This window comes from Citrus sinensis, chromosome 2, assembly GCF_022201045.2.
Source record: "Citrus sinensis cultivar Valencia sweet orange chromosome 2, DVS_A1.0, whole genome shotgun sequence".
NCBI classification, from domain to species: Eukaryota; Viridiplantae; Streptophyta; class Magnoliopsida; order Sapindales; family Rutaceae; genus Citrus; species Citrus sinensis.
In genome coordinates, this window is record NC_068557.1 from 11,800,606 (window position 1) to 11,827,372 (window position 26,767).

The 26,767-nt window shown below is 35.2% G+C and overlaps 4 protein-coding genes across 6 annotated transcripts; all 4 read left to right on the forward strand.

Moving 5' to 3' along the window:
• The first annotated feature begins 11,593 nt into the window (after window positions 1-11,593).
• On the forward strand, window positions 11,594-16,022 carry LOC102612722 (probable aminotransferase TAT2). Its single transcript, XM_006469847.4, has 6 exons — window positions 11,594-12,297; window positions 14,354-14,699; window positions 14,796-15,074; window positions 15,166-15,321; window positions 15,392-15,485; window positions 15,623-16,022. The coding sequence occupies exons 1-6, from the start codon at window positions 11,993-11,995 to the stop codon at window positions 15,739-15,741; spliced, it is 1,299 nt and encodes a 432-aa protein (XP_006469910.1). The 5' UTR covers window positions 11,594-11,992; the 3' UTR covers window positions 15,742-16,022.
• Window positions 16,023-16,279: 257 nt separating this feature from the next.
• On the forward strand, window positions 16,280-18,845 carry LOC102612421 (nicotianamine aminotransferase 1-like). 2 transcript variants are annotated; one of them, XM_006469846.3, is made up of 7 exons: window positions 16,283-16,638; window positions 16,800-17,139; window positions 17,230-17,448; window positions 17,549-17,608; window positions 17,692-17,847; window positions 17,975-18,068; window positions 18,468-18,845. In XM_006469846.3, the coding sequence occupies exons 1-7, from the start codon at window positions 16,367-16,369 to the stop codon at window positions 18,584-18,586; spliced, it is 1,260 nt and encodes a 419-aa protein (XP_006469909.1). In that variant the 5' UTR covers window positions 16,283-16,366; the 3' UTR covers window positions 18,587-18,845. The 2 variants fall into 2 exon arrangements, with proteins under 2 accessions (XP_024950623.1, XP_006469909.1); XM_025094855.2 differs by lacking the exon at window positions 17,692-17,847 and having other exon boundaries at window positions 16,280-16,638.
• A 242-nt stretch (window positions 18,846-19,087) lies between these two features.
• Window positions 19,088-21,920, forward strand: LOC102612119 (nicotianamine aminotransferase 1-like). Its single transcript, XM_006469845.4, has 7 exons — window positions 19,088-19,498; window positions 19,599-19,938; window positions 20,123-20,341; window positions 20,434-20,493; window positions 20,749-20,904; window positions 20,986-21,079; window positions 21,465-21,920. The coding sequence occupies exons 1-7, from the start codon at window positions 19,221-19,223 to the stop codon at window positions 21,581-21,583; spliced, it is 1,266 nt and encodes a 421-aa protein (XP_006469908.1). The 5' UTR covers window positions 19,088-19,220; the 3' UTR covers window positions 21,584-21,920.
• Window positions 21,921-22,086: 166 nt separating this feature from the next.
• LOC102611439 (probable aminotransferase TAT2) lies at window positions 22,087-25,856 on the forward strand. Of its 2 annotated transcripts, XM_006469842.4 has the most exons (7): window positions 22,091-22,519; window positions 23,137-23,479; window positions 24,048-24,266; window positions 24,347-24,406; window positions 24,630-24,785; window positions 25,161-25,254; window positions 25,538-25,856. In XM_006469842.4, the coding sequence occupies exons 1-7, from the start codon at window positions 22,119-22,121 to the stop codon at window positions 25,666-25,668; spliced, it is 1,404 nt and encodes a 467-aa protein (XP_006469905.2). In that variant the 5' UTR covers window positions 22,091-22,118; the 3' UTR covers window positions 25,669-25,856. The 2 variants fall into 2 exon arrangements, with proteins under 2 accessions (XP_052288734.1, XP_006469905.2); XM_052432774.1 differs by lacking the exon at window positions 24,630-24,785 and having other exon boundaries at window positions 22,087-22,519.
• The last annotated feature ends 911 nt before the right edge of the window (window positions 25,857-26,767 follow it).

The following is a 26,767-nucleotide window of genomic DNA, read 5'->3' on the forward strand; positions in this document are numbered from 1 at the left end:
ATCATCAAGATTTGAATTAAAAGCTTTAATAGCACAAAATGATTTATGTTCAAATTCAACCGGTAAGTGGCAAGATTTTTCATAAACAAGCCGATAGGGTGACATTCCTAAAGATGTTTTAAGAGCAGCACGATATACCCAAAGTGCATCAGTTAGTCGAAGAGACCAATCTTTACAATTTGGATTAACTGTCTTTTCTAAAATTTATTTTATCTTTCTTTTTGCTAATTCAGCTTGACCACTTGTTTTAGAGTGATAAGGGGTAGCAACTTTATGTGTAATTCTATATTTCTTCATTAATGACTCAAATGGCTTATTACAAAAATGATTACCTCCATCATTGATAATGGCTCGAGGTATTCCAAATTTGTTCAAAAGATTTTCTTTTAAAAAGCGGATCATAATCTTGTGATCATTGTGCCGACAATGAATCGCCTCGATCCATTTTGAAACATAATTAACAGCAACCAAAATGTATACAAATCCAAATGATGATGGAAAAATGCCCATAAAATCAATTCCCCAACAATCAAATATTTCAATGATAAGGATAGGGTTTAAAGGCATCATGTTTCGCTTTGAAATAGACCCTACCATTTGACAATTCTTACACACTTTGCAGAATGCATGTGAATCTTTAAATAATGTAGGCCAATAAAATCCATACTACAATATTTTAGCAGCTATCTTTTTTAAAGGAAAATGGCCACCTCATGCCTTATAATGACAAAATTGAATGGCCATACTTACCTCATCGTCTGGTATGCATTTTCAAAAAATTTGATCAGAGCAGTACTTAAATAGGTATGGATCATCCCAGTAAAAGCTTCTCATGTCTGTTAAGAATTTCTTCTTATCTCGGGATCTCCAATCATATGGCATTTTGTTTATAGAAAACAAAAATTCATCAGGGAAAGAATCATTAATAGTTGTTGTTTCAATTAAAGACTCATTTGTCAGTCTGGAAAGATGATCTGCAACAATATTTTCGGCGCCCTTTTTATCCTTAATTGTTAAGTTAAATTCTTGAAATAGTAAAATCCATCGTATCAACCTTGGTTTGGTATCCTGTTTCGACATTAAATATCTTATAGCAGTATGATCAAAATAAACAATAATAGATGAACCAATTAAATACGAACAAAATTTATCCAATGTAAATATTACAGCAAGTAGTTCTTTCTCAGTTGTAGTATAATTCGTTTGAGCATTATTCAAAGTTCTACTTGTATAATAGATGACAAAAGGCTTACCTTCATTTCTTTGTCTCAAAACAATACCAACCTCATAATCACTAACATCACACATTAGTTCAAAAGGTAAAGACCAATCAGGGGGTTGCATTATCGGGGCTGATGTCAAAAGAGTAGTTATTTTTTCAAAAGATTGTTGACAATCTTTAGTCCATTCAAAAGGTACATATTTTATTAGGAGCTTACAAAGTGGTCTAGACATGACACTAAAGTCTTTTATAAATCTCCTATAAAATCTTGCATATTTTAAAAAGAAACAAACTTCTCTAATTGTCTTTGGTGAGGGTAATTTTGAAATGACTTCAACTTTGGTTTTGTCAATTGCAATTCCTTTTGAAGACACAACATAGCCCAAGACAATTCCAGAAGTGGTCATGAAATTGCATTTTTCCCAATTTAAAACTAGTCTTTTTTTTTGCACCTTTCCAAAACTCTTTCTAGATTATCAAGATATATATAAAAAGAATTACCAAATATAGTTAAATCATCCACAAGTGTATTCGGTGTGTGTAGATTAAATGATTAATGCCTTTTATGCCTTTTAAGGTCCAACCAAATGCAATTTTATGTCTTTTTAGTACAGATAACAACTTACCTTTTTTATCATGCGTGAGTTGGAAAAAAATTACCACTGGATAAGTCTGTTATCCTCCAAGATTGGCATACTTCAATTCTTTCGGTAAAGGCTTTAATTCGAGCCCTGATGCTTCATCTTCGTTTGCTTCTTCAGGTTGTACCGTATCTTTAAAGTTCGATTGGCCATCGTCACTTGTAGGTACCTGCATAGAATCAAGTGTAGGGCATATGTTAGCAGTATCACAACAATAGCGACTCGACCTCTAGGCAACTAAGGTGATTGCCTAGGGCCCTGCTTTACATGAAGGCCCCACGAGATAATTATTTTGTATATAAAAGGGGAAAGTGAATTTAAAAATCATTATTATTCATTTAATTTATTATTATTTTGTAATTATCTTTTCTTAAATAAACTATCAAATTCCTATAAAGTTTATTTAATGTAGTACTTAGTAGTTTTATATTCAAAAGTTTTAAACCTCTATAAAAACCCCATATTTTCTTACTTATCCATTAAATTTTTCCTCCAACAATCAAAACATGATATGTTCTTGGTGTTTGAGGGAAGAAATCAAGTTAAAAATATGCTAAGGTTACAAGATCTACTCTCAGTATTCAAACTATAATTTTAATACTCTCTCATTTTTATATTTTGAATCACTTTTACCGGTTAATTATTATATCATTTAATTATTGACTAACTATGTGTGTGAATAAGCATGGAATCAAGTACCTAATGTGCCACACTATATTAATGTGTCGACATTATGTTAAAATACCATACAAATCCAAAGAAAATCTATAAATTAACATGACATAAAAATATCCAAAAAAAATAAAATAAACTTAAAAACTGACTTGAGAAAGTAATAAATTTAATAATTTGAAACTTTGAACTTCACCTTTCACCTCAACTTAGTAAAATTAGCTACTCATATTGAAAGAAAACAAAACAGTCTTTTTATTTAACAAACTTTTAAAATATATTATCTCTCGGCTTGGCTCCTCTCTCTCGACTTTTTCTCCCCTCCTTCGCTTGCGTCCCCTTGCCTTTTATAGGCAAGGGATACATCTTCTTTTCTCTTCTTTTATTATTATTATTATTTTATTTTATTTTAATATTATATATACATATTGAAAGGTGTGATGGTCAGGAGGCGTGATGGCCTCTTGACCATCACCAACATGATTGCCACTTTCATTCATTTTTTATTTTTTATTTTATTTTAATAACATCTCCTCAATGATGCATTCCAAATTGCTTAAGCAGTTCTTATTTGTTTCTGTTTTTAATTCAAATTTCATCTTTATTCCTGAAAAATATTTATAAGATAAAAATTAACATATTGCGAATTAATTTAACATAAAAATATATTTGAGGATTATTAAGATAATTTAAGAATAATGAACGCATTAATCGACACAATAAGTGAAAAACTAATAATTTTATCCTTATTAAATGTAAACTTTTTAGTGCCAATCAACTGGCCTTAACAAGTTGAGCTAATTACCTAATTTATACACTTTTTTTTTAATTTGAATTAGATAGTCATTACCTCAAAATGTGAAATGTAAATGTCCGAAGTAGAAAATAAAAGCACATTGCCTTTTTTGCCGTTGAGAAGCAAAATAGTGCCAAATTGCCTTCCAAAATAGCAAGGTTTTTTAATTTCTTTGGGTGTGAAAAGCACCAAATATGGCTACTTGCCTCCACGAAGATGACCACAATCAAAACAAAAGTTTAGAATATTTAAGTATTGTGGTCAAAGTTGAAGTGTTTTATTTCGTTTTTATAAGTAGGTGAAAAATCGATCTATTACTCATTTATTATATAATTTTTTAATATAAATGTTACTATATTACCTTTTTTGTTTAACGGATTAGTAACACTATTAGTATAAGTGGTTAAAGTAATGTTTCCAAGATTAGAGGGGGAAGTAAGTGTCATGCCTCATTTGAATTTATATATTTCTCATTATATTTGAGGGGGAATTTGTAATATTTCCTTATGTTTGCAGGTATAAATTAAAAAATTAAAGGTTTAATTGGAAATTGGGTGATAAAGAGACAAATTAAGAGGTCAACGTACCAATCGTTTTAATATAATTATATATAATACAATTACCAGCTATGAAATTTAAGTCTAACATAGATAAATCTAAATACAGCCTATACGTAAATAAGTCCAAATAAAATCCAATATAAAAAATTAAGTTTGAGATCACTACGGAGTCTCAAACCCTTCAATACACCTTAAAGTTATTTTGGCGGGATTTATTCAAGCCACATGCCACTTTTTGAACGACTGGAAAGCTCCCCAGTAGAGTTGCCAAATGTTTTGGAGGTATTTCACCAAGGCACATGTCACTTTCAAAAGGACCAGAACAGTCCCAAGTGTAGTTACTAAATACTTTGGCGGGATTTCAATCCGTCCACATGTCTCCTCCAGATTAGTTGGAGAAATCCTTTTTTCAACTAGTAATAGGATTTCAACCTGACGTGCAACTGGTGCTAATAGTTCAAGGAATAACATCCGCAAGATTGTTTAGGCATTGATTCGGCTTGAATAAACTCGTGTTGAAGCTCTAATTATGGTTTGTCATCATCGTGAGTCATGATGGCCAATTGCCTAGGCTTGGTTTGTGGCCTTGTGCCAAGCTATGGCAAGAATATGGGCATGTTGTAGACAAGCACAAAAACAAGACAAGACTATCATGTGGGCTGGGATGCAACAAGAAGCATATATTGTAGGACAAGAGTAGGGAGCGCATGACAGTGCGTACAAGGGCATGCGTGGGCAACAAACATAACATCTTGTAAGTGCTTGAAAGTATGAGTGCGCTAGCCCGAGACGTATAGGGCACATGTGCGCAAGCCGTGTGGGCAGAATGCATGATGATGTTAGGTAGTAGCGCAAATACGTATAGAGGTAGCGCGCAAATGTGCAGTACAGTGGGGCATGCACTAGGCCCAAAGTATTTAAAGATGAGAGGTGTTTACACGATGACTATGTGCGGACAGTGGCAATTGAATGTAGAGTATATTGGCTACAAATTCTCCAAAAGTGGGACGTAAAATCAAGCATGAAGTGGGTAGTTGTGGGCACAATTAGTGGAAGAACATGCCTTGGATTGCATGCCTAGAAAATGGGGACAAAGGAAGCATGCAGTGGCAATTACTCATGAAGAGAGGCAAACAAGGATGAATACACTCTATGACATCCTTGCTACTAGGCTAAGTGGGCAACGGTTGCTTTATTTAAGGGGGAGTGGACATGTACTTTTTTACAGCATGCTTAGTGGTACCTAAACTTTAGGAGAAAGAATTATGCTTGCGCTACCTTACCTTAGCAAATAGGGGTGTCATTTGTAAACTTGTATATATAGTGATGGAAATGTATGTTTTGGGGCCCTAGTTTTTAGTAGAGAGAGTGATGTTCTTGAGCATACAAAGCCTTGAGTTATTTGTAATATTTTTTTATTTACGAAAATAAAAAAGCAAAAGTGTGTATTTTTGTGTACGTCTATCCTTGTTATTTTTGTTCTTTGCTGTTAGTGAAATTAGTCTCATTACGTAAACCTCCATTGCGGGTCTTTACGTGCTTGTTACTTTATTTGCTTCTGCTAGGAATTGTTGAGTGGCTGTTCGAGTAAGGCTTTACACCATCATATGGGTTGCTACATCCTTAAGATAAGCCTCGATGACAACTAGTATTAAAGCAAAGGTTGCTTTAGTTTTAGAACAAACTATTATTAGAACGCACGATTGGGTTTACAGAATTTTGTTATAAAGCACGGTTATAATCAGTTGTGGGTGGCAATTGATTACAAGGCTCGATTAAAATCAGTTTAAGGACAACTGATTGCTTGGTTTCAGGGAAACTATAGCACAAGAGTGAAGTTGTATAGTTTCGAGAAAATTGACAATGGAAAAAACCAATATGGAGGTAGTTTTAGGTATTTTATAGCCTGACTTAGAGAGTTTTTGGCTAAGAACACAGAAATCAACTCAATTTAGATGGCAAGTGTGAAATGAACTTGCATGGAATTTGTTAATGAGTTTTTGGATAAGCTAAATAAGGTGATAGAGGATGTTACTGCATTAACAGAGTTACTGAAAGACAACATTGGGGATCTTTAAAAGAAAGTTGGGTTAACAGTAAGCAACACTTCTCGTGCGGAGGATGGACCTTTGAAAGTTAAGGTGCCTGAACTTAAGGCTTATAATGGGACTCAAAATGCCAAAGAATTGGAGAGTTTTTTTTGTAGGATATAAAGTAATATTCTGGAGCTATTTGAGTGCCTGAAATAGAGCGGATCACTATCACGAGCATGCAGTTGGAGGATGATGCTAAATTATGGTGGTGAGTAGGTTTTAGTTGGCTCGCGAAAGAGGGCTTAAAGAAGTTAAAGCATAGAGTAGTGAGGGATTATGTCAAGAAGTTTCGTTTATTGATGTTAGACATCAAAAACATCTTGGATGAGGACAAGCTCTTCAACTTTATATCGGGTTTGCTGCCGTGAGCTCAAACAAAATTATGGAGGCAAGCTGTAAGGGGTTTATTAGCGGCATTAAATTGACTGACGACTTGGTGGATTTCAGATTCGTGAACACTTCTTCTTTCAATCTAAAAAGTAAAAAAATGGCCAGAAACGCTATCCTTTACGTGATGGTAGAAAGAAAAATAGTTGTCTAAACAAAGCCAAGTAAGGGAATCCAAAAGAGAGGAATAGTTCAAGATGTTTCATCTGCGATAGACCACATCGGGCAAAGGATTGTCTGAAGCACGAGAAAATAAATGCCTTGGTAAAGGAAATAGAAGAAGAGTTTTTGAAACCTTTAGAGGCCAAAGTAGTTGCAGTACATATGAATATGTTACAACTACAGAGCAACACAGAAGTTAAAGTAAATGAGGAAACCATGAATGAAGAGATGCTAGAGAGTATGTTGAGGGGTGAAACCTACCAAAAGGGACTAATATATGCAATAGTGAGGTTAACTGAATAAAGTAAAGGCAATGATTGATATGGAAGCAATAGTGAATCTTGTGAAAGTGAGTTTGATACCCTACCTTGATATGCAAGTTGCTAGGGACAATATTGTTGTGAGTCTTACTTCATATGGGCAGAACATCGTAGGTACCTAGGGATGGCGTAAAGGATGTGTAATGAGCCCAGTGTTGACATATGGGTGTGTGTCAATGAGAAAGAGATACAGGCTTTGTTATGGCTTTGCGTAGGGGAGCTTATGGCAGACTTAGTTATCCCGCCAACAAGGACATAAAGCTTTTTTAGTGGGGAGATTTGTCACTATTGTGAGTCATGATGGTCAATTACCTAGGTTTGGCTTGTGGCCTTATGCTAACCCGTGGTAGCAATATAGGCGTGCTTGTTGGCAAGTAAAAAAGCAAGGCAAGATTGGTGTGTGCACTGGGGCAAAACAGCAAGCATACGTGGCAGGACAAGCACAAAGAGCGCAGGACAACGCATGTAAGGGCATGCGTGGGCAACACATATAACATCTCGTAAGTGCATGGACGTGTGGGTGCGCGAGTGTGGGACACAGGAGCACATGCAAGCCATCTGGGCAGAATACAGAATGGCGTGAGGTGGTAGAGCAAATGTGTGCAGGGTAGCTTACAAAAATGCAGCACAATGAGCATCACGGGGGTTGAACTATGCAAAGATGAGAGGCATTTACACATGGGCTTTACACGGACAGTGGCAATTAAACATGAAGCGTGTTGGCTGCAAAATTTTCAAAAGTGGAACCTAAATAATTGTGGGTGCAACTAGTGGGAGAATATGGCCTTGGGTCATATGCCTAGAAAATGGGGGTAAATGAAGTGGGTGTTAACATATATGTTTCCATAATATTGATTTTGATGATAACAAACAAAGTTAAGAATGATTAATCTTTTAAGCTCAAATTATTTAATATTCTTTTAAATAAATCATTATTTTCACATTATAAATGTTTTGTATTTAATGGAAAAATGATTTTATGAAATTGATTGTTTTTATTCTTTTTAAATAAATCATTAGTTTCACATTATAAATGTTTCATTCTTAATGGAAAAATGATTTTATGAAATTGGTTGTTTTTCAAAGTTTATGGTTTAATTGAAAGAATTTTGAAAACTTTGAAATAAACAAGTATTGCTTGAATTTTGGTAAAGGACTTATTTGAAAAGTGTCATAGCATTTTTGGGCTATAACATAATTTCAGAAAGTTTTGGGATTAACAAAGCATTACTTAAAAATTCTGAAATTGGACCTATTTGCAAAGTTTCATGACGTGCTGGGCTATGGTACAGTTTTGTAAAGTTTTGGGGTCAAACTGTAATTTTAGAAAATAGTGCACTGTGCAGGTTACTGTAGCAATCACTGTAGCAAACGGCTAACCGTTTATTTAAAAACGGCTAACCGTTTATTTAAAAAGGCTAACCGATAATTTCCAGAAAGCATGTTCTTTAAAGTATTGTTAATATGATGATTCTGGAAACTAACGGTGAACCGTTTATTGAAAACGGTTAACCGATTTTTTCCAGTTTGCTAACCTTGAACCGTTTAGTAAGAACGGTTAAACCAAATTTGTTTTGCAGGTCTTTGGAAATTAACGGCGAAAGGGTAAGCCTAAACGGCTAACCGTTTATTTGAAAATTAGCCCAACGGTAACTTTGACCGACCGAAACGGTTAACCGTTTAGGGTTAACGGCGAACCGTTTTCTGTCCGACAGTCTATAACGGCTAGTTTTTTAGCTCCAACTATAAATAAGCTCAATCCAATTCAAACAAGGAGAATTCCAACGATCATCATTGAGCAAAATATAGAGAATACAACTTTCATTGAGCTTTAAATCTTTGTATTCATCTCATTCATTCACACATTGAGCTTTCACTTGTGATCAAACATATTGTGTGAGAGAGATTCATTTGTAATCTTTTTTGTAAAATCAAGTTAAAAGATTGTAAGTGTTGGGATACACTTGGGTTAAGAGATTAGGGATAATCTCTTGTTGTAAAGGTCCATTGACACCTTGGAAGTCAATTGTAAGCGTTTGAAGCCTTGGGAGGCTAGCTTAGTGAAATCCTCAAACCCGGTGTGCTTGGAGGCGTGGACGTAGGCGGGGATTGCCGAACCACGTAAAAATCCTTGAGTTTGCTTTCTCTTCCCTTACTCATTTATTATTGTGCTTTTATTGAATTTATTGTTTTCGAATTTATTAAGGCATTAGATTAAATTGTTGTGTGGTTTGCCTAGGATAATTTTTAAAATCCCAATTCACCCCCCTCTTGGGTTGCCTAGTTAGTATTTCAGTGGGCAATGGCAGTTACTCATTAAGAGAGGTGGGCAATGGTGGTTACACTCCATGACATCCTTGCTACTAGGCTAAGTGGGTAGCAATTGCTTTATCTAAGGGGAAGTAGGGGTGTGCCTCCTCACAACATGCATAGTGGTGTCTAAACTTTAGGAGAAAGAATTAAAGTGGCATAAGGGTAGTGCGCCACCTCGCTTTAGCAAATAGGGGGTGTCATTTACAAAGTTGTATATATAGTGATTGGCGTGTATATTTTGGGGCCCCAATTTTTGGTAAAGAGAGTGGTGTCCTTGAGCATACACACCGTTTGATTTTAATGGAACTAGTCTCTTACGTAATATGGGTCTTTGTGTTTTACTTCATACTTTTGTTAAGTGTTGTTAAGTGGCTGGTCGAGCGAGACTTGACGCCATCACGTGGGTTGCCACATGCTTAAGATAAGCCTCAATGATAGTTAGCTTGTTGAATTGTAGATTTGGGTTTAATAGTAATAGCACCTGTTGTGAATAATGGAGAACCAGAGTTTAGGATCTTGTGAATAATACGACTGTAAAAAGGAAAAGTCATAATGTGATCTAAGGCTTAAAGATAGAATTTTGGGATGTTGATAACTTATAAAATGCAATTAGATGGTGTTTAAGGTGATTCTGACACTAGTTTGCATGAATAAAAGGATTTGGCAGCAAATTCAAAAATATTGCTATAACAATTCCTTGAAGTTTAATGTTAATGTTTAAGGGTTAAGGGAATTTAACTAAGAACAAATGACTGTTTTAAGCCAAGGAAGGTGTTTTAATTATGATGGGATGGTAAGGATGGTTCGTTTAGGGTTCCTTGCGGTTGAAGAAATTCTAAACTAACTAGGGTTCTTTTGTTAAAAAAAAAAAGACCTTTCCTTGGATAAAGAGGATGGATGGTTGTATAGATTTCTATTCATGGGATGTTTAGACAACCAAATGATTGCTAGGAGTGCTTAAAGGCTGTGTTATGATGATAGTAGACCTTTGATCTTCGATAGTTGATGAAAACCTTGTATGGGTGCTTTAATTATACGTTTTAACGGAAAACCTAATTGACATGGCTGAGGAATCTCATTCCTGGAAGGTAGCATGAATCCTTGTGTTATAAGGTAGGATTTTGAGGATTCTTTCCTCTTTTAAGGATAACAAGAAATCCTTTCTAAATTGAGTTAGGATTTTAGGAATTGCATCCTAAATAAGCATTCTTGGCCATCAAGCATCTACCTTGTAGGGGTAGGAAAGGAGCAAGGCTGAAATCAGGGTTTCATAGGTCTTTAAAAAGGTTTTATGGGCTTTAGGCCAGGTTAGTCCTTGGATCGAAGATACTGACCTTGCTACAAACTCAATTATAGGCCTCTATATATCATTAGGCAGTATTGGGTCTCTTATGGACTTTTTATGGCTATTGGTTCTCCGCTATCCCATTTCACAAGGTATTTTCTTATGAGTTATATTCTCCCGAGAGCGTTAGGCCAAGGGTTCATTGCAAATTGAGTCTCATTTAAGTGCATCTAGTATTTCCTAACCACAATCCACAGTGATTGCTCCATCATAATGGCTTGGGTCCATCATGGAATGAGTACCTGATCAATTGAATCAGGCCTTTGGGCCTAGTGTAATGGAAGCATGGATAAACTAGATAATTTAAACAAAATGAAAAAGGAAAAAAAAAGGAGGTAATTGACAACTAAATATTCTTCAATTGGCCCGAATGTCCATTAGGTTCTCAATATTATGAAAATACCTTATATGGTGAAAAAGATTTTGGGTACTCTGGCTGTGTTGGATTTCTTAACATATGTTCCTCTAGTCAATCATAAAATAATGGTTAACTTATTCATGGCAAGAATACAACGAATGCGAAGCATAAATCAAAACTATAAATGGAAAATATCCAAGTGGATCTTTTGTTTGTAGTATCTACCATTGACGATGGATGGATTAAAACGAAAGGGAATTAGTCAGATCCCAAAACTTACGATAGGAATTTGTTACGTTCACTCTTTGCTTGTAGTGTGTTGAATAATTTAATTAGATAAAAAAATGAATGTCTCTTCGATAGTTCAATCTTCTCTCAAGCAACTTAAGTTGTTAATCTCAATTGATAATTCGACGCCTTATTCGATAATCAAGTGGCATTTTTTAATCTTCCAAAATACCTTTTAGATAAACATTAGATCTATTAGTAAGTTGAATAAGGACGAAATGAATGACAATTTAAAAACAAAGTCGACTCGTTCTTCGTGCACATGCATGTGATCCTCTTCAATACGTCACTACTTCTTACTTGAAACACAAATAGAAACAGCATTTCAAAAGAACTAGGAAAGCAAAATAGAAATTGTCCCGATGCATATATTCGTTTTCTAATGATCGTTTGTGGGTATTATTATAGCATATATTTAGAAGCAAACGATATTTAACATTTAAATTAGAGGCTACAACTAGCTATGTATAACCACAAGGATTGAAATTTGAAAAATCGTATATTTTTGGGAATAAAAAAATAAGAGATATATCATTTAAAAAGCAAATCGAGGCATGCATATATATTAAATGAGTATTGATGGAGTATTGATTTTCTCTAGGATTTTGGACTTTAAACTATATGCTTTAATAATTTTCGTGCATTTGAATAAAATTGAGATTTAAATTGGAATATTAACCATTTAAATGAAAGAAAACGTATATCTAGTGTGTATTCTCTTACATTTCTGTTTGTTTCCTCTTGATATTATATTCACGAGATTCTTGTCCTGTTTGTTTATCAACCCAAAGAAACAACTCAATTCACGCTTCTTGGCTCATGCCGCTGAAAAATCATGGAAAACGAGTCTCTCCTTCATCAGAAATTGAGTCTTTTTGGTGTTAACCCGAAAAAAGAGGAGCGCCACAACGACAACAAGACCACTTCTTCAGCCGTTACCATTCGAGGAGTCCTCACTTCCTTAAAAGAGAATCTGAACGAAAAGGACAAGAGACCCGTCATTCACCTTGGCCACGGCGACCCCTCGGCGTTTCCTTGCTTTCGGACAAGCACCGTAGCCGAAGATGCCGTCGTCGATGCTCTCCGGACTGCCCACTACAACTGCTATTCGCCCACCTTTGGTGTTCCTTCTGCTAGAAGGTAAACACGCACATATACATACATCTATATACATATTATTACGCATGTATGCGTCTGCACTCTGCATGTTATTTGCGAGCCCCCCGAAAAAAAAAAATCTTTGGTGTTCTTGCTCTTCGGTACTGCTATTTTATATATTATATCGTGTATATAATGATTTTGGATTTTATTAAAGTTCAGGAAAGCTTTTCCACCTTTAACAAATTAGGATAGAAACATACATATGATATACATATTCATACTATTATATTATATATGTGTGTGTGTGTGTGTCTGCTCTCTACATGTTATATGTTAGCCAAAAAAGAAATCTTTCGTGCTCTTGTTACTGGGTATTGCTACTTTTTCATTCATTTCCTGTCGATGCTATGTATCTGCTTGATTGTTTGCATTAATTTGAATGACATTGGTTGGCTTGCTTAATTCTTATATTTCTTAAGGTAGAAAGACACTCCTCAATGTTTCGAAAACTCTATATTATATTTGGATTCTTTTAGTATTACAACCTTACCATTTTTAACTTTCAACAGCAAAGAACAAAAGTTAGGAAGCTATGTGATAAAACTGGGGAATTTGTTAAAAGGTGGGGGTATTTGAGCCCTATAAATTCCTCATTCCTTTATTATTAAAAATTTAAAATTTTAAAATCTCAAAATTATCTTTAACTAATCTCTCTGCAAATTCCCTCTCTTTTGAATTTATTTTCCAGCTTTTCTTAGAATATCATGACCTCAATTATTTCTTACTTTCTATATATAAGAATTTGTTCTTAATATTTATAAACTTCTTTAATTGGTAAAAATTAATTTCTTGACATCCATTAATTTTCATATTTGGTAAAAATTCGTTGATGTTTATTTTTGAATGGTGGGGCTGGTTTCTCTTACTTAGTAATAGTTTATAATAGTAACCAATTATTTACGGTTAAAAGAAAATATCTAAAGAAATTAATGAGAATTTTTAGAATTGAGAAGAAAAAGAGAAGAAAGGATTAAAAGCCCCATCCTTTGTTAAAAATTGAAACGTGATTGTGAATTTGTATTTCTTTTATTTAATACTCGCATTACTCGAACTTAAAATCTAAGTTCTAAAAAGACTGCTCCAGACTCCTATAATTAGACCTTGGCCTCTATTTTTATATTTATAAGTAATTAGTTACTTTTGGAATATACATTTTGTAAAGCCGTAAAATATTTTAATAGACAATAAAAATGTGTGTCCACACCAAAGAAGTACTAAAAAATTCTCTATATAAACATATACTAAAATACAAAAAAAAAATTGTCATCTTTTATTTATTATTCCACGAAATCTGGATATGATCCTATGAAAAGAACAGAACTTCAATAAATTCCTTACGTATAAAGCATGGCTATTGGCTAAGAGTGTTGAAAGAATGTTGCCATACTCGTACGCACTCAAAAGTCCAAGGAAGCTTTATGTTTTAAGAAATGATAAGAAGGAAAAAAAAAATACTAATTTCATCTTCAACAAGCCGCCACTGCCATTAAAATATACCATTAGTCAAAATGAAAGTGACCTTCCATGACCGACGAAATCACTATCTTCCCTTGAAATTTTTGGTGAATGGAGGACGTTAGTAATATATATGAGAAACTATTTATTTTACAGTGAGGTTGTTGCATGGATAATATAGAATATAATAAGTCTTGAGATTCAGTCATTCAGATATATTAAATTAGTAAAATTTTTAAAACGTATTTTCAATTAAATAATTAATTTCAAGATTCCTAGCACGGTTAGCTGCATTATATATAAAATTTTAAATTTTCTCATGTGAACTTCTCATGTCGACATGCATGTTAGAAAAAATCTGAAAGAAAAGTTCTCTAGGATAAGAATATTCATATGGGAGAAAAGCTTAGCTGATTAATTTGACGGTCTATTATGATGCATAGGAAAAAGGTAAAATTAAAAAAAAAAAAAAAAGAAAGAAAGAGTATGCTCATAATTTTACTAGAAATTAATGAGTTTCATATGTATATGTATGTAATAGTTATTACAATTAAGATTAATTATTTCAAACTCTTTACAGGGGCATAGCTGATTATCTGAACCGTGACCTCCCATACAAGTTATCACCGGAAGATGTTTATCTCACACTTGGATGTAGCCAAGCAATCGAAATATCATTATCGGTCCTCGCTCGTCCTGGTGCCAATATTTTGATTCCAAGGCCCGGCTACCCTTTATATGAAATTCATGCAGCAGGGAGTAACAACAACCTTGAAGCTCGCCATTATGATCTTCTTCCTGGAAAGTGTTGGGAAGTGGATCTTGATGGAGTTGAAGCCCTTGCAGATGAGAATACAGTTGCCATTGTCATCATAAACCCTGGCAATCCATGCGGAAATGTCTTCAGTTACCAACATCTGCAGAAAGTATACTTATAGCACTTGATTTTTTAACAATATAATACTGAGAAATATATATCTTTCGTTGGAGTATGAGTTGGTTTTGCTGATATTAATGAACAGATTGCGCGGACAGCAAGAAATCTTGGGATTATTGTGATTGCTGATGAAGTTTACAATCACCTTGCATTTGGGAGCACGCCTTATGTGCCAATGGGAGTTTTCGGGTCAATTGTGCCTGTTATCAGTCTTGGGTCTATATCAAAGAGATGGATTGTTCCTGGCTGGCGCCTCGGATGGCTTGTGACAAGTGACCCCAATGGCATCCTTCAAAATTCAGGATTTGTTGATTCTATAAAGGGCTGTCTCAATGCAGCCTCTCATCCTGTAACCTTCATTCAGGTTTGTGAAAGTACAATTAATTAATTACTAGGGCTAATTACTTGCATTAACTACCGTGTGGTTTATACATTTATATATACGCATATATTAGGCAGCAGTGCCCCGTATAGTTGACGAAACAAATGAGGCTTTCTTTGCGAAAATCATTGGCTTACTAAAAGAGACTGCAGACATATGCTATGAAAGAATTAAGGAGATTCCTTGCTTAACCTGCCCAGTGAAACCACAAGGGGCCATGTTTGTCATGGTAATTGTCGAAACAGATACATTCATATTATCATGAGTGAATATACTTTAATTATGAACCCCTCTTACAGGTGAAGCTGAACGTTTCGATGCTTGAAGACATTGGTGATGACTTGGAATTCTGTCTCAAACTTGCTAAAGAGGAATCAGTCATTGTTTTACCAGGTAATTTAAATTTAATCACACATTAACTCTCGAACTACTTCAAGTGTATAAATATGGGCTTTAAAGATAGTGAGTGCCATAAAGATTGCTTGCTGCTTGCATTCCTGACTAGACAGTTTGATGCTTGATGTTTGCAGGGCGAACTGTGGGAATGAAAAATTGGCTCCGCATAGCTTTTGCGGCCGAGCCTGCAACTCTTGAAGATGGCCTTGGGAGGATAAAAGCTTTTTGTCAAAGGCATGCCAAAAAGCAATAAAGTCTGTGTGAAACTCTCAGGAACATGATCGATTTCATGCCCCATCTCATGTTATTAGAGTTTTGTTCCCTGTTATAAGCTTATTATATATTCAGATAAAAATCAAAAGGCATTTCAACACGGTGAAAGGAAAAACAAAGTAGCACAAACAAAATCTGCGTGTTTTGTCTGGTCTGCTTGGAAGTGCTTTGGAAGTTCACTAAATGACGCCAAAAGTTTGGCTCAATATCTAGAGACATCATCTAATACAAAATTGGCATCAGATTCTCCAAGAGCCAACATTTTTGTCTTAACATAATATTAAAAATTAAAGCTTAATAGCACCGTTCAAATTGCATTAATAGAAGTAACCCGCTTGGACTTGTAACTAATTCTCAGAATAAAAACATTGTTTATGTATATTAAAATTTTTGTGCCGGCAAAATCAAGGAGTTTGTTGCGCGATTGATTAATTTGTGGGAAACGGTCGGTAAATTTTTTTTTTTTTTTTTTGATAAGGTCGGTAAATTATTTTAGTACGCTATATGGCAACAAGATATCAATCAACTTCAGCAAGCCCAACACAACCCACCTTCTTTCTCATTCTCATTTCCACCACACAAAAGAAAAAAAGAAAAGAAAAAAAATGGAAAACGGAGCAGAAAACAAATGGGGTTTTGAAGATAAACAAGAGCATAAAGCTGCTCCTGCAGTTACGGTTAAAACCTCCCTTGCATCCATTATTGACAGCGTAAACAAAAACGACCCGAGACCTGTTGTTCCTCTTGGCTATGGTGACCCAACAGCCTTCCCCTGCTTCCGTACAGCTGTTGAAGCTGAAGATGCCATCGTTGATGCCCTCCGATCAGGCAAGTTCAATTGCTATGCCACCAATTCTGGTATTCCCCCTGCTAGAAGGTAAGCATAGCAAGAATATACCTCTGTTCTTGTTGATTTGTGAGTTTCTAGGCATTTGTGTTAGCTACAATTTGGTGCATAACATAAATTTGCTTCATTTGTACTATATTTGGTGTTTACTTATTACTGTTTGATCATACAACAAAAAAACACTCTGACAGGGCAATTGCGGATTATCTCAGTCGTGACCTCCCGTACAAGTTATCAGCAGATGATGTTTATGTTACACTTGGATGCAAGCAAGCAGTTGAAGTTATACTATCAGTACTTGCACGGCCTGGTGCCAACGTTTTGCTTCCAAGACCAGGCTGGCCATACTATGAAGGTATTGCACAGCGTAAACAACTCGAAGTTCGCCATTTTGATCTTCTTCCAGAAAGGAATTGGGAGGTTGATCTTGATGCAGTTGAAGCACTTGCCGATAAGAATACTGCTGCCATGGTTATTATAAACCCCGGTAACCCTTGTGGAAATGTATTCACTTACCATCATCTGCAAGAGGTAAACATGATGAATTAGCCTTAAAAGGAGTACGGTTCTGACATTTTGCTAAAATGGGATGGTGTTTCTTGATGTGTCAAATATTATTAGATTGCAGAAATGGCAAGAAAACTCAGGGTTATGGTCGTTGCTGATGAAGTTTATGGCCATCTCACATTTGGGAGTATTCCATATACGCCAATGGGATTGTTTGGATCAATTGTACCTGTAATTACGCTTGGATCTATATCAAAGAGATGGTTAGTTCCCGGTTGGCGTTTCGGTTGGCTTGTGACAAATGATCCTAACGGCATTTTTCAAAAATCTGGGGTTGGTTTATCTCTGTCTCTATCGCTATCTGAAAATGTGAATTGATGATCAGTTCTTCATGGAGTTCTTTAAATCAATGCTTTTGTTTTGTGAATATCAGATCATTGATTCCATCAAGGACTGTCTCACTATTTACTCCGATATCCCGACCTTCATTCAGGTCTGTGAGTCATGATCCTTTTGCCAAGAACGCCATTTTGTTGTAACAGAGGAATAACTGAAAATATAACCATTGTGCCTCAGGGGGCAATTCCTCAAATCCTTGAGAAAACAAAGGAGGATTTCTTTTGTAAACTTATCGACACACTAAGAGAGTCTGCTGAGATATGTTATGATGGGGTTAAGGAGATTCCTTGCATAAGTTGTCCAAACAAACCAGAAGGATCCATGGTTACGATGGTACGGTGCAGGCATGAGGCATCACTTAATTAAATATGCTTCACAAGATTTATATTGTACTTTTTTTTTTTTTTGAAGAGGATTTATATTGTACTTATTTACAAAAATTCTTTTGTTTTGTTTGAAGGTGAAGTTGAACCCATGGCTGTTGGAAGACATTAATGATGACATAGAATTCGCTCTCAAGCTTGCGAAAGAGGAATCCGTCATTGTTACACCAGGTAAGGTACTTAAAATCTTTTTATTTTTCTGAGGCTAGGTTGAATTGCTACGTTGGCTGGCTTTGGAGTAATGGGGGTCTTAGACAAATTTTTTTGTGAGACCTCCCTACATTGAGTAGCTTCAACATTTAAGGAAATACAAATAAAAGGATAAAAAATTAGTCTTCCTACCATATGAGTTTAGAGGACTGCCTCATTCGCCTATGCTTAAGGCCACCTTATTAAGGGGTATTACACCTGTAAGGTTATCCTCATTTTTTCGAATTGATGAAAGAACCAGAGACTTGTTTTCAGACATTGCTCAAGTAACCGTGGGCTAACCAGTTTCGTACCTTTGATTGCTACAAAAGATTGCTTGCTAGCCTATCCTTTGATGCTGATAACAACAAAATGTTGCAGGGATCTATGTAGGGCTCAAAAACTGGCTCCGAATCGCTTTCTGCGCCGAGCCTTCAGCTCTTAAGGATGGTCTGGGGAGGATGAAAGCCTTCTGTCAAAGGCATACCAAGAAGCATTAGCTCTGTTGGAAGTTCTGGGATTGAGTGTATAAACAACAACTAGTTGTTTTTCCTGATCAATCTCATAACTCCTTTCCTCAAAAATAAGATCCTCTGTATTCCTGTAAATTAATTCAATCAAGGAAATCGATGTGGGGTTGTTGATCATCAACTTCGCGTTGGATCACAAGTGTTTTGCTTGTTCTTCTTGTGTTGGATGTTTGCTTATTGCACTATTTTATCTGATGAAATGACATCTGTGGAACTGAATGTTTCGATATCTCTAATTCATTCCCAAATGCTGCCAAGTAAAAAGATCATCATCACCCCATTATTATTTATTTGTTTACGGGTAAAATCAAATATGGATGGGATAAAAACATATTTATTAAATAAATGAATAAATATTATGTCATCGCTTCATGTGATAATTATTTAGTTACAAGCGATCAACAAGTACATCAAGCATGTCGCTTTAATTGCGATGTGATGTAAAAGAATAAAACAAGACAAGAGTGTCGTTTTGACTACGATGTGATGTGATGTGAATGAATAAAAATGTCATCAGAATTTGGGCTCTGTAATCTGCCCACTGAGTCACTGTTTCCATTTCTTCTCTCACTATCCAACTCAACTCCGTCTCTCCCAGAACATCATGGAAAGCGGAGCAGTGAAGAAGAAATGGGGTTTTCAAGTTAAGCAAGAGCATATCACTGCAACAGCCACCTTAACTGTTCGAAGTGCCCTCACCATCATAAAGCAAAATCTCAAGGAAAACGACCCAAGACCCATCATTCCTCTGGGCCACGGCGACCCCTCTGCCTTTCCCTGTTTTCGAACTACACCTGTAGCCGCAGATGCCGTTGTTGATGCCGTCCGATCAGCCGAGTTCGATTGCTATTCCCCCTCTGTTGGTATTCTTCCTGCTAGAAGGTACACCCCCAATTTCTAAGGCATATTTCAATTCCAAACCTATCATAATAAATATGCAATTAAGTAGACGATCAGCTTATTTTTGTATGATCTGTTGAAGGGCTATTGCAGATTATCTCAATAGTGAGCTACCGTGCAAGTTATCCCCAGATGATGTTTATCTTACAGCTGGATGCAAGCAAGCAATTCAAGTCATATTAACAGTCCTGGCCCGTCCTGGTGCCAACATTTTGCTTCCTAAACCTGGATTCCCACTCTATGAAGCTAATGCAAGACATACCCGTCTTGAAATTCGCCATTTTGATCTTCTTCCTGAGAAAGGTTGGGAGGTTGATCTTGATGGACTCGAAGCTCTAGCAGATGAGAATACTGTTGCCATGGTGATCGTAAACCCTGGTAATCCTTGTGGAAATGTCTTCACTTACCAACAACTGCAGAAGGTAGTCTAACAGTGTATATCAAAGAAAATTTATTAGCTGCTGTATTGAAGTGCTTTTTTACTTGCATCTCTGTGCGAACATGTAGAAGTTAGGCTTATGAGTACAAGTTTTAGACTTGCTATCCTTATAAAGCAAGTTGATCTACAATTATGCAATTTCTCTTTGTTGATTTGTTGAGTATTAGATTGCAGAGAAAGCAAGAAAGCTTGGGATTATGGTAATTTCTGATGAAGTTTATGACCATCTCACATTTGGGAGTACCCCTTATGTGCGAATGGGAGTGTTTGGATCAACCGTGCCTGTCATTACTCTTGGATCTATGTCAAAGAGATGGATAGTTCCTGGTTGGCGACTTGGTTGGCTTGTGACAAGTGATCCCAGTGGCATTTTACAAGAACTAAGGGTTGATTCCTTTCTTCCTTCAAAAAATTTATACAAATGTTGTAATTGTAAACATACAATAATAGTCATGAGATTTTTCTTTGCACTCTCCAGATTGTTGATTCCATCAAAGGCTATCTCAACATCTCCTCTGGCCCTGCAACCTTCGTTCAGGTTTGTTCTTAATGTTTTTTTTTTTTTGGATGAACGTAATGACATTGCAGAAGACCAATACTTTTGATGAAAGTAGCAGTTTCTTGAATAGGGCTTTCAGCAAGACTAATGACTGCCTCCAGAATATAGTGTGCACTGGTTTCACAAAGTTAATAATTAGATTCAAACTGCTTAGAATTTTGCTTGCATGTCTTTATGTAAATGCAAAAGACTCAAATTTTTATCTTGGAAATAAATATGTGTCTTGTGCATTAGGGAGCAGTTCCTCAAATCTTCAAGAACGCAAAGGAGGGTTTCTTTTCAAAAATCATTGACATACTAAGAGACACTGCAGATATATGTTATGATAGAATTAAAGAGATACCCTGCATAACTTGCCCAAGGAAACCAGAAGGGTCTATGTTTGTAATGGTAAGGGCATCGTATATAATCATTTTAGCTATACTTCTGAAAATAGATGTACATATTCTTATTTATGAACTATTTATTTAGGTGAAACTAAACTTATCACTATTGGAAGGCATTAGTGACGACATGGAATTCGCTCTCCAGCTTGCTAAGGAGGAATCAGTCATTGTTTTACCTGGTAAATGTAAAAAATTGTGAAGTTTCTGGAGTTTAGTTGACTCACATTCCGAGTTTTAACTGATGTGATTCTTCCTTGCTTCTCTTCTCTCCTTGAAAATGGGGCAAAATTTTCTCTGAGTTCATTCTATAATTCAAAACATACTCAAGAAACGGATTAAAACTTCCCCCAACAGTTATAGAAGTCCGAGCATTGTATCAGTGTAAAGATAGTTGAAATTTCTTATGGTTGATTACAACATCAACATCAGGTGTTCATAGACTTGTCTTTATAACTCAGAAGTATTTATCGGTGGTCCAATTTTTGTACTTGGGAATGCTAAGCAGATGGAATTTTTTGCTGGCTAAGGCATGGCCTTTGAAGTTTACAATGATAAATTTTGCAGGAATGGCTGTGGGAATGAAAAATTGGCTTCGGATTACTTTTGCCATTGAGCCTTCGGCTCTTGAAGAAGGCCTTGGGAGGATAAAAGCCTTTTGTCAGAGGCATGCCAAGCAGCAATGAGTTTATTGGAGCTATGCATCTGAGTATTGTGATCGACAACAGCAAGTTGACCTCATGCACCGTTAAGTGTCGTTTCTTCTCAGATTGTGTTTGATGAAATAAAATTCCTCATCTGTCTGTACTGTGATTCAATCAAAGACAAGAGATGGGAAGTGGTGGTGATTTGCAACTTCGCGTTGCAGCACAGGTGTTACTGCTTGTTCTTCTCAGAATTTCTCTGTGTTTTATTTTGTTCAGTTGAACATCTATCAACTGAACTAACTCTATGCAGCATGCATGTTGTAAGAGTTTGTTATGAAACTTTTTAAATCAATCTCTTCATCCTTGTGCAGAAAAATTTTGTGATTGTAATAATGAGTTTGAGAAACCTTTGACTCAAATCCGAAACACTGCAATGTGCATGCATTATTGATAGGTTAGATTATTTTAATTAATCATTGTAGGTTCAACAAAATAAAGTAATAATCTTTAAATATTAAAAAAATCAAGAAGAATAAATTTTTTTTAAAAAAGTTGGTGGGTATACAAAATATCAATGGATTTTGGCTCATTCTGTGTGGCCTCTGATTCTACTTCCAACTCCTCCCATCTAAATTATAGCATCAATCAGAACACAAAAAGAAAACGAAAAAAAAGGGTAACAACAAAAAAAACAATGGAAAACGAAGCAGAAAAGAGATGGGGTTTTGAAGTGAAGAAAGAGCTGAACAGAGCAAGAGAAGCAGAAGTAGCTGCACTTCGATACGCCAGTGTCAGTTTAATGGAAAGTGTCGACAAAAACGACCCAAGACCCGTAATTCCTCTCGGCCACGGCGACCCAGCTGCCTTTCCCTGCTTCCGTACGGCCGCCGTGGCTGAAGACGCCATCGTTGACTCCGTCCGATCATCCATGTTCAATTGCTATGCCCCCATGTTCGGTCTTCCCCTAGCTCGAAGGTAAAGAACCCTACCTAACATGTGCTTGGTTCTTTCATGAGAGATCAGATGATCAGCTACCTATTTGATTGTAGATAAGGGACTCAAATGTTATTACCCCCCCTAAATTTAAAAATCTGTTATGGTGGTTATTTCAACAGAGATCAGGACCTGTTTGATGCAAATGAATGGAATATTTTTCTGTATTTGAAAAAAGAGAAAATTAAGAATTCATTCGTTTGTGGTAGCTATTTTATTTCAATAGAGATCCGGACCTTTTGATACGGATGGATAAAATTACTTATTATTTTTTAAAAATATGAAACATAGGGATTGATTCATCATTCAGTAATGGATTATTCATAACACTTAGCAAAAGAATAATGAAACTGGTTCACTTTTTTCCTAGTTATATAAAAACTTTTTATAAATGCCAAATGTAGAGTTGCAGTTTTTGTTAGGAGTTCAATTCAACTTGGAGACATGTTTGCATTTTGTAAAGGCATACATTTATTGCAATATAAATCCAAGTTGGTGCATAAATTAACTATTTGTCATGTAAGTGCGAAACAAACTACTAAATCTGCTCAATTTTGTATAAAGTTTCAAACTTGCCTGATAATGTTTAATGTCTGCAGGGCTGTTGCAGAATATCTCAATCGCGACCTTCCATACAAGTTATCAGCAGATGATATTTATATTACACTTGGATGCATGGAAGCAGTTGAAATTATATTAACAGTAATTACCCGTCTCGGTGCTGCCAACATTTTGCTTCCAAGACCTGGCTGGCCATTCTACGAAAGCTTTGCAAAAAGAAACCACATAGAAGTTCGCCATTTTGATCTTCTTCCTGAAAGGGGTTGGGAGGTTGATCTTGAAGCTGTTGAAGCTCTTGCCGATGAGAATACTGCTGCCATCGTTATCATAAACCCTTGCAATCCTTGTGGAAATGTCTTGACATACCAACATTTGCAGAAGGTATAGCTAAAATAATTAACTTCTCTTAACTTCACTGTTATTCTTCATTTTTCTTGACTGTACTGCTATTGCCAAACCATATTTCATTTAAGCTTTTTTTCCCCCTCACTTCAAGGAAGTATGAACATTAATTAGAATCTGTTGATGGTTAATTGCTAATACTTACGGTGGGGTGCCACATGTCTTGGAGAGGGGAGAAGTCAACATTTTCAGGAACCCCCTTTCTTGGGAGGATCTATTACATTTTTCCTTTGGGGCTTTGGAGCCTGTAGGAACGTGGAGAATACCCAAGGAAGATTTAGTAATTACATCATAGTCTTGATGTGACTGGACCTTCAATATATTTGTCACAACTTATGCCATGGACCAATAGGCTCGCTCCAACAATGATAATTTCGAATAACTTCTAGTGATATGAAAAGCCTCAATATTTACGTGCTTTTATACCATTACTATATTTAGGAACTTAGCCTAATGCTTACTGTCTTGAAGACTTGCTATCCCTGGCATATGAATAGTTCTTAAGTATTGCAACATTATTAGTGGTTGTTGATTTGTTAAATATTAGATTGCAGAGACAGCTAGAAAGCTCGGGATTTTGGTAATTGCAGATGAAGTTTATGGCCATCTAGCATTTGGCAGTACACCTTATATACCAATGGGAGTGTTTGGGTCAATCGTGCCGGTCATTACACTTGGATCTATATCAAAGAGATGGATTGTTCCTGGTTGGCGATTTGGTTGGCTTGCAACAAATGATCCCAATGGCGTCCTTCAAAAGTCCGGGGTTGGTCTCTCTCTCCCTCTCTGGAAACTAACCAGCTGTAATGTTCCTGTGATATTGATGTTTTTGTTTTATATTATCAGATAGTTGGTTCCATCAAGGCCTGTCTCGGTGTCCGTTCCGGTCCTTCAACTTTGATTCAGGTTTGTGAAATGTTTCTATGAGTAAGCAAATAAAGAACTTGTTCATCTTTCAGGTGCAGTAACACTTAGAAATGTTTATCCAAAACTTTGGAAAAACGTTGGTCAACAATTTTTGTTTGTATATATAGGATAAAGCTGTTGTAAACAAGAATTTTTTTCTCTGATTGTCTTGATCTTTCTTCTTGATAATATAACTAGCAATGTGCTTTGCTGTACACATCAGGGAGCAGTTCCTCAGATCCTAGAGAAAACAGATGAGGAATACTTTTCAAAAATCATTGGCTTACTGCGAGAAACAGCGGACATATGCTATGATAAAATTAAGGAGATACCTTGCATCACTCGCCCAAATAAACCAGAAGGGTCAATGTTTATAATGGTTTGGCATCAAAAATATATTATTGCGATCATATTATCTATTGTTACAGGAGAAAGAATGCACGTATTCTTAGTTATAGAAGTATTCCACTTCAGGATTTTGGATCTGTCAAAGTTTAAGAAAATTATTAAACCATGTAGTTTAATAGTGTAAAATGCGTGAAAGCTATTAAGCCACATGGTTTAATAAACTATTAGTATAATGGCATACTATTTTTAAACCCTATGACTTAATAGTTTTCACAAATTTTAATAAAATTTAGAATCCTGTATCAGATCAGCACTCTTCTTAATAGTTTTCTCCATCTTTAATAAAATTCAGGATCTTATACTAGATCAGTACTTTTCTTAGCTATATATTAACTCTTGTTTGCAGGTTAAACTCAACCTATCACTGTTGGAAGGCATCAATAGTGACATGGAATTTGCAGTCCAGCTTGCTAAGGAGGAATCTGTCATTGTTCTACCCGGTACGATATAAAAATTCTTCAAGTGATGGGGGTTAGGTAGATTGAATTCTTTAAATAAACCAAAATGATCTACGAGTTTGTTTGTTTAATCGAAACAAATACTCGAGAATGAACTAATAACATCAGCATTTGGCAAAATAGTGTAAGCTTTCATCAATATGCATTTGATTCCAATGATTTGATGGCCAAGTAAGAATTGGGGGATGGAGGGAAAGGGACAAATCCAAAAACTTAAGTTGTGTTGGGAGATTGCTAATGTATGACAAATTAATTGATCTTGTAGGAATAATTGTGGGAATGGAGAATTGGCTCAGAATAACGTTTGCAATTGATCCTTCAGCTCTTGAAGATGGCCTTGATAGGATGAAAGCCTTTTATTATAGGCATGCACGCCAAGAAGCACTTAATTTATGAAGATTGAAGAAGCTGCGTGCTGGAATAATGTGAGGCGATCAACTGTGCGTTGATCTCCTCTACTAGTTAAAAGATTTCACACTCTATATTGTTTGTGCACGAGACACGATGGTTGTTAGTAATTATTAAGCAAATCTAAGATGCCGTTTACATTTTAAATTGAAATGAGAATTTTGAGATTGGGAGTATGTTGTTTATTTATTATGGAATGAGAGTATGAATCAGAATCATAATTCAATTTATGTGTTTACTTTATCTTAGATTATGAGTAAATAATTTTAATTTATAGTTTTACCCTTATTTAAAGAATTATAGTTTTTAATTATAAAATTAAAAAAAATGCATTTCAAAAATAAAATATTTATTTTATTATATTTGTAAATTAATAATAATTATTAATATTCTTAATTATGTAAATCACAATTTTTTTATTAATTTTAATTACGTAAATTAAAATCATTGATAATAACAATACAAATGAAAAATTATTATTATTATAATAGTACAAAATTAATGTTTTCTTAGAATAAACTATTTAATTATTATTAGTAATTAATATTAAATAAATATAATACTGTTATTTTTAAACAAATACGATAATATTATATTTTCAAATAAAGATAGTATATAATAATATTAATAATTCTCTATAAATATAATAATAATTCTCTATAAATATTTCGAAAATAAATATAACAACGCCATCCCCTTCGATCTGTAGAACATCATCCTTTTCTAGCTCCTCTTCCGGGAAGACTAGTGATTCAAAGCATGTTGTGAGTTCAGAAGAATTCATTATTGAGAACTTTGATAAAGCAATTGATTGTTGGGAACTTCCAAAAATTTCCAAGGAAGAGATTTACAAAATAAAAATGCTTGATCTTTTAAAGCATGATTATATTATAAAGACTGAAGAACGTGATATAACTCTTTCAGAGCCTTTTGAAACAATTTAATTGTTTTCGGAAAAATCTTTAAAGAAATTAAAAGAAAAGAATTTCAAATATATTCACATTGGTCTAATCCAAGTAGGAATAAAACCTTTGACCAAAGAAGGCTTGGATACTTCTATCCTTGCTGTCCTTAGAGATGGGCGATT

Bases quoted from the DNA above. Each gene is read 5' to 3' on its own strand.
- LOC102612722 (XM_006469847.4), top strand. From the start codon at position 11,993: ATGGAAAACGAGTCTCTCCTTCATCAGAAATTGAGTCTTTTTGGTGTT. The intron at 15,075-15,165 runs GTTTGTGAAAGT...CGCATATATTAG, and splicing joins ATCCTGTAACCTTCATTCAG to GCAGCAGTGCCCCGTATAGT. The intron at 15,486-15,622 runs GTAATTTAAATT...TGATGTTTGCAG, and splicing joins ATCAGTCATTGTTTTACCAG to GGCGAACTGTGGGAATGAAA.
- LOC102612421 (XM_006469846.3), top strand. From the start codon at position 16,367: ATGGAAAACGGAGCAGAAAACAAATGGGGTTTTGAAGATAAACAAGAG. The intron at 16,639-16,799 runs GTAAGCATAGCA...ACACTCTGACAG, and splicing joins GGTATTCCCCCTGCTAGAAG to GGCAATTGCGGATTATCTCA. The intron at 18,069-18,467 runs GTAAGGTACTTA...AAAATGTTGCAG, and splicing joins ATCCGTCATTGTTACACCAG to GGATCTATGTAGGGCTCAAA.
- LOC102612119 (XM_006469845.4), top strand. From the start codon at position 19,221: ATGGAAAGCGGAGCAGTGAAGAAGAAATGGGGTTTTCAAGTTAAGCAA. The intron at 19,499-19,598 runs GTACACCCCCAA...GATCTGTTGAAG, and splicing joins GGTATTCTTCCTGCTAGAAG to GGCTATTGCAGATTATCTCA. The intron at 19,939-20,122 runs GTAGTCTAACAG...GTTGAGTATTAG, and splicing joins CTTACCAACAACTGCAGAAG to ATTGCAGAGAAAGCAAGAAA.
- LOC102611439 (XM_006469842.4), top strand. From the start codon at position 22,119: ATGGATTTTGGCTCATTCTGTGTGGCCTCTGATTCTACTTCCAACTCC. The intron at 24,267-24,346 runs GTTGGTCTCTCT...TTATATTATCAG, and splicing joins GCGTCCTTCAAAAGTCCGGG to ATAGTTGGTTCCATCAAGGC. The intron at 25,255-25,537 runs GTACGATATAAA...TTGATCTTGTAG, and splicing joins ATCTGTCATTGTTCTACCCG to GAATAATTGTGGGAATGGAG.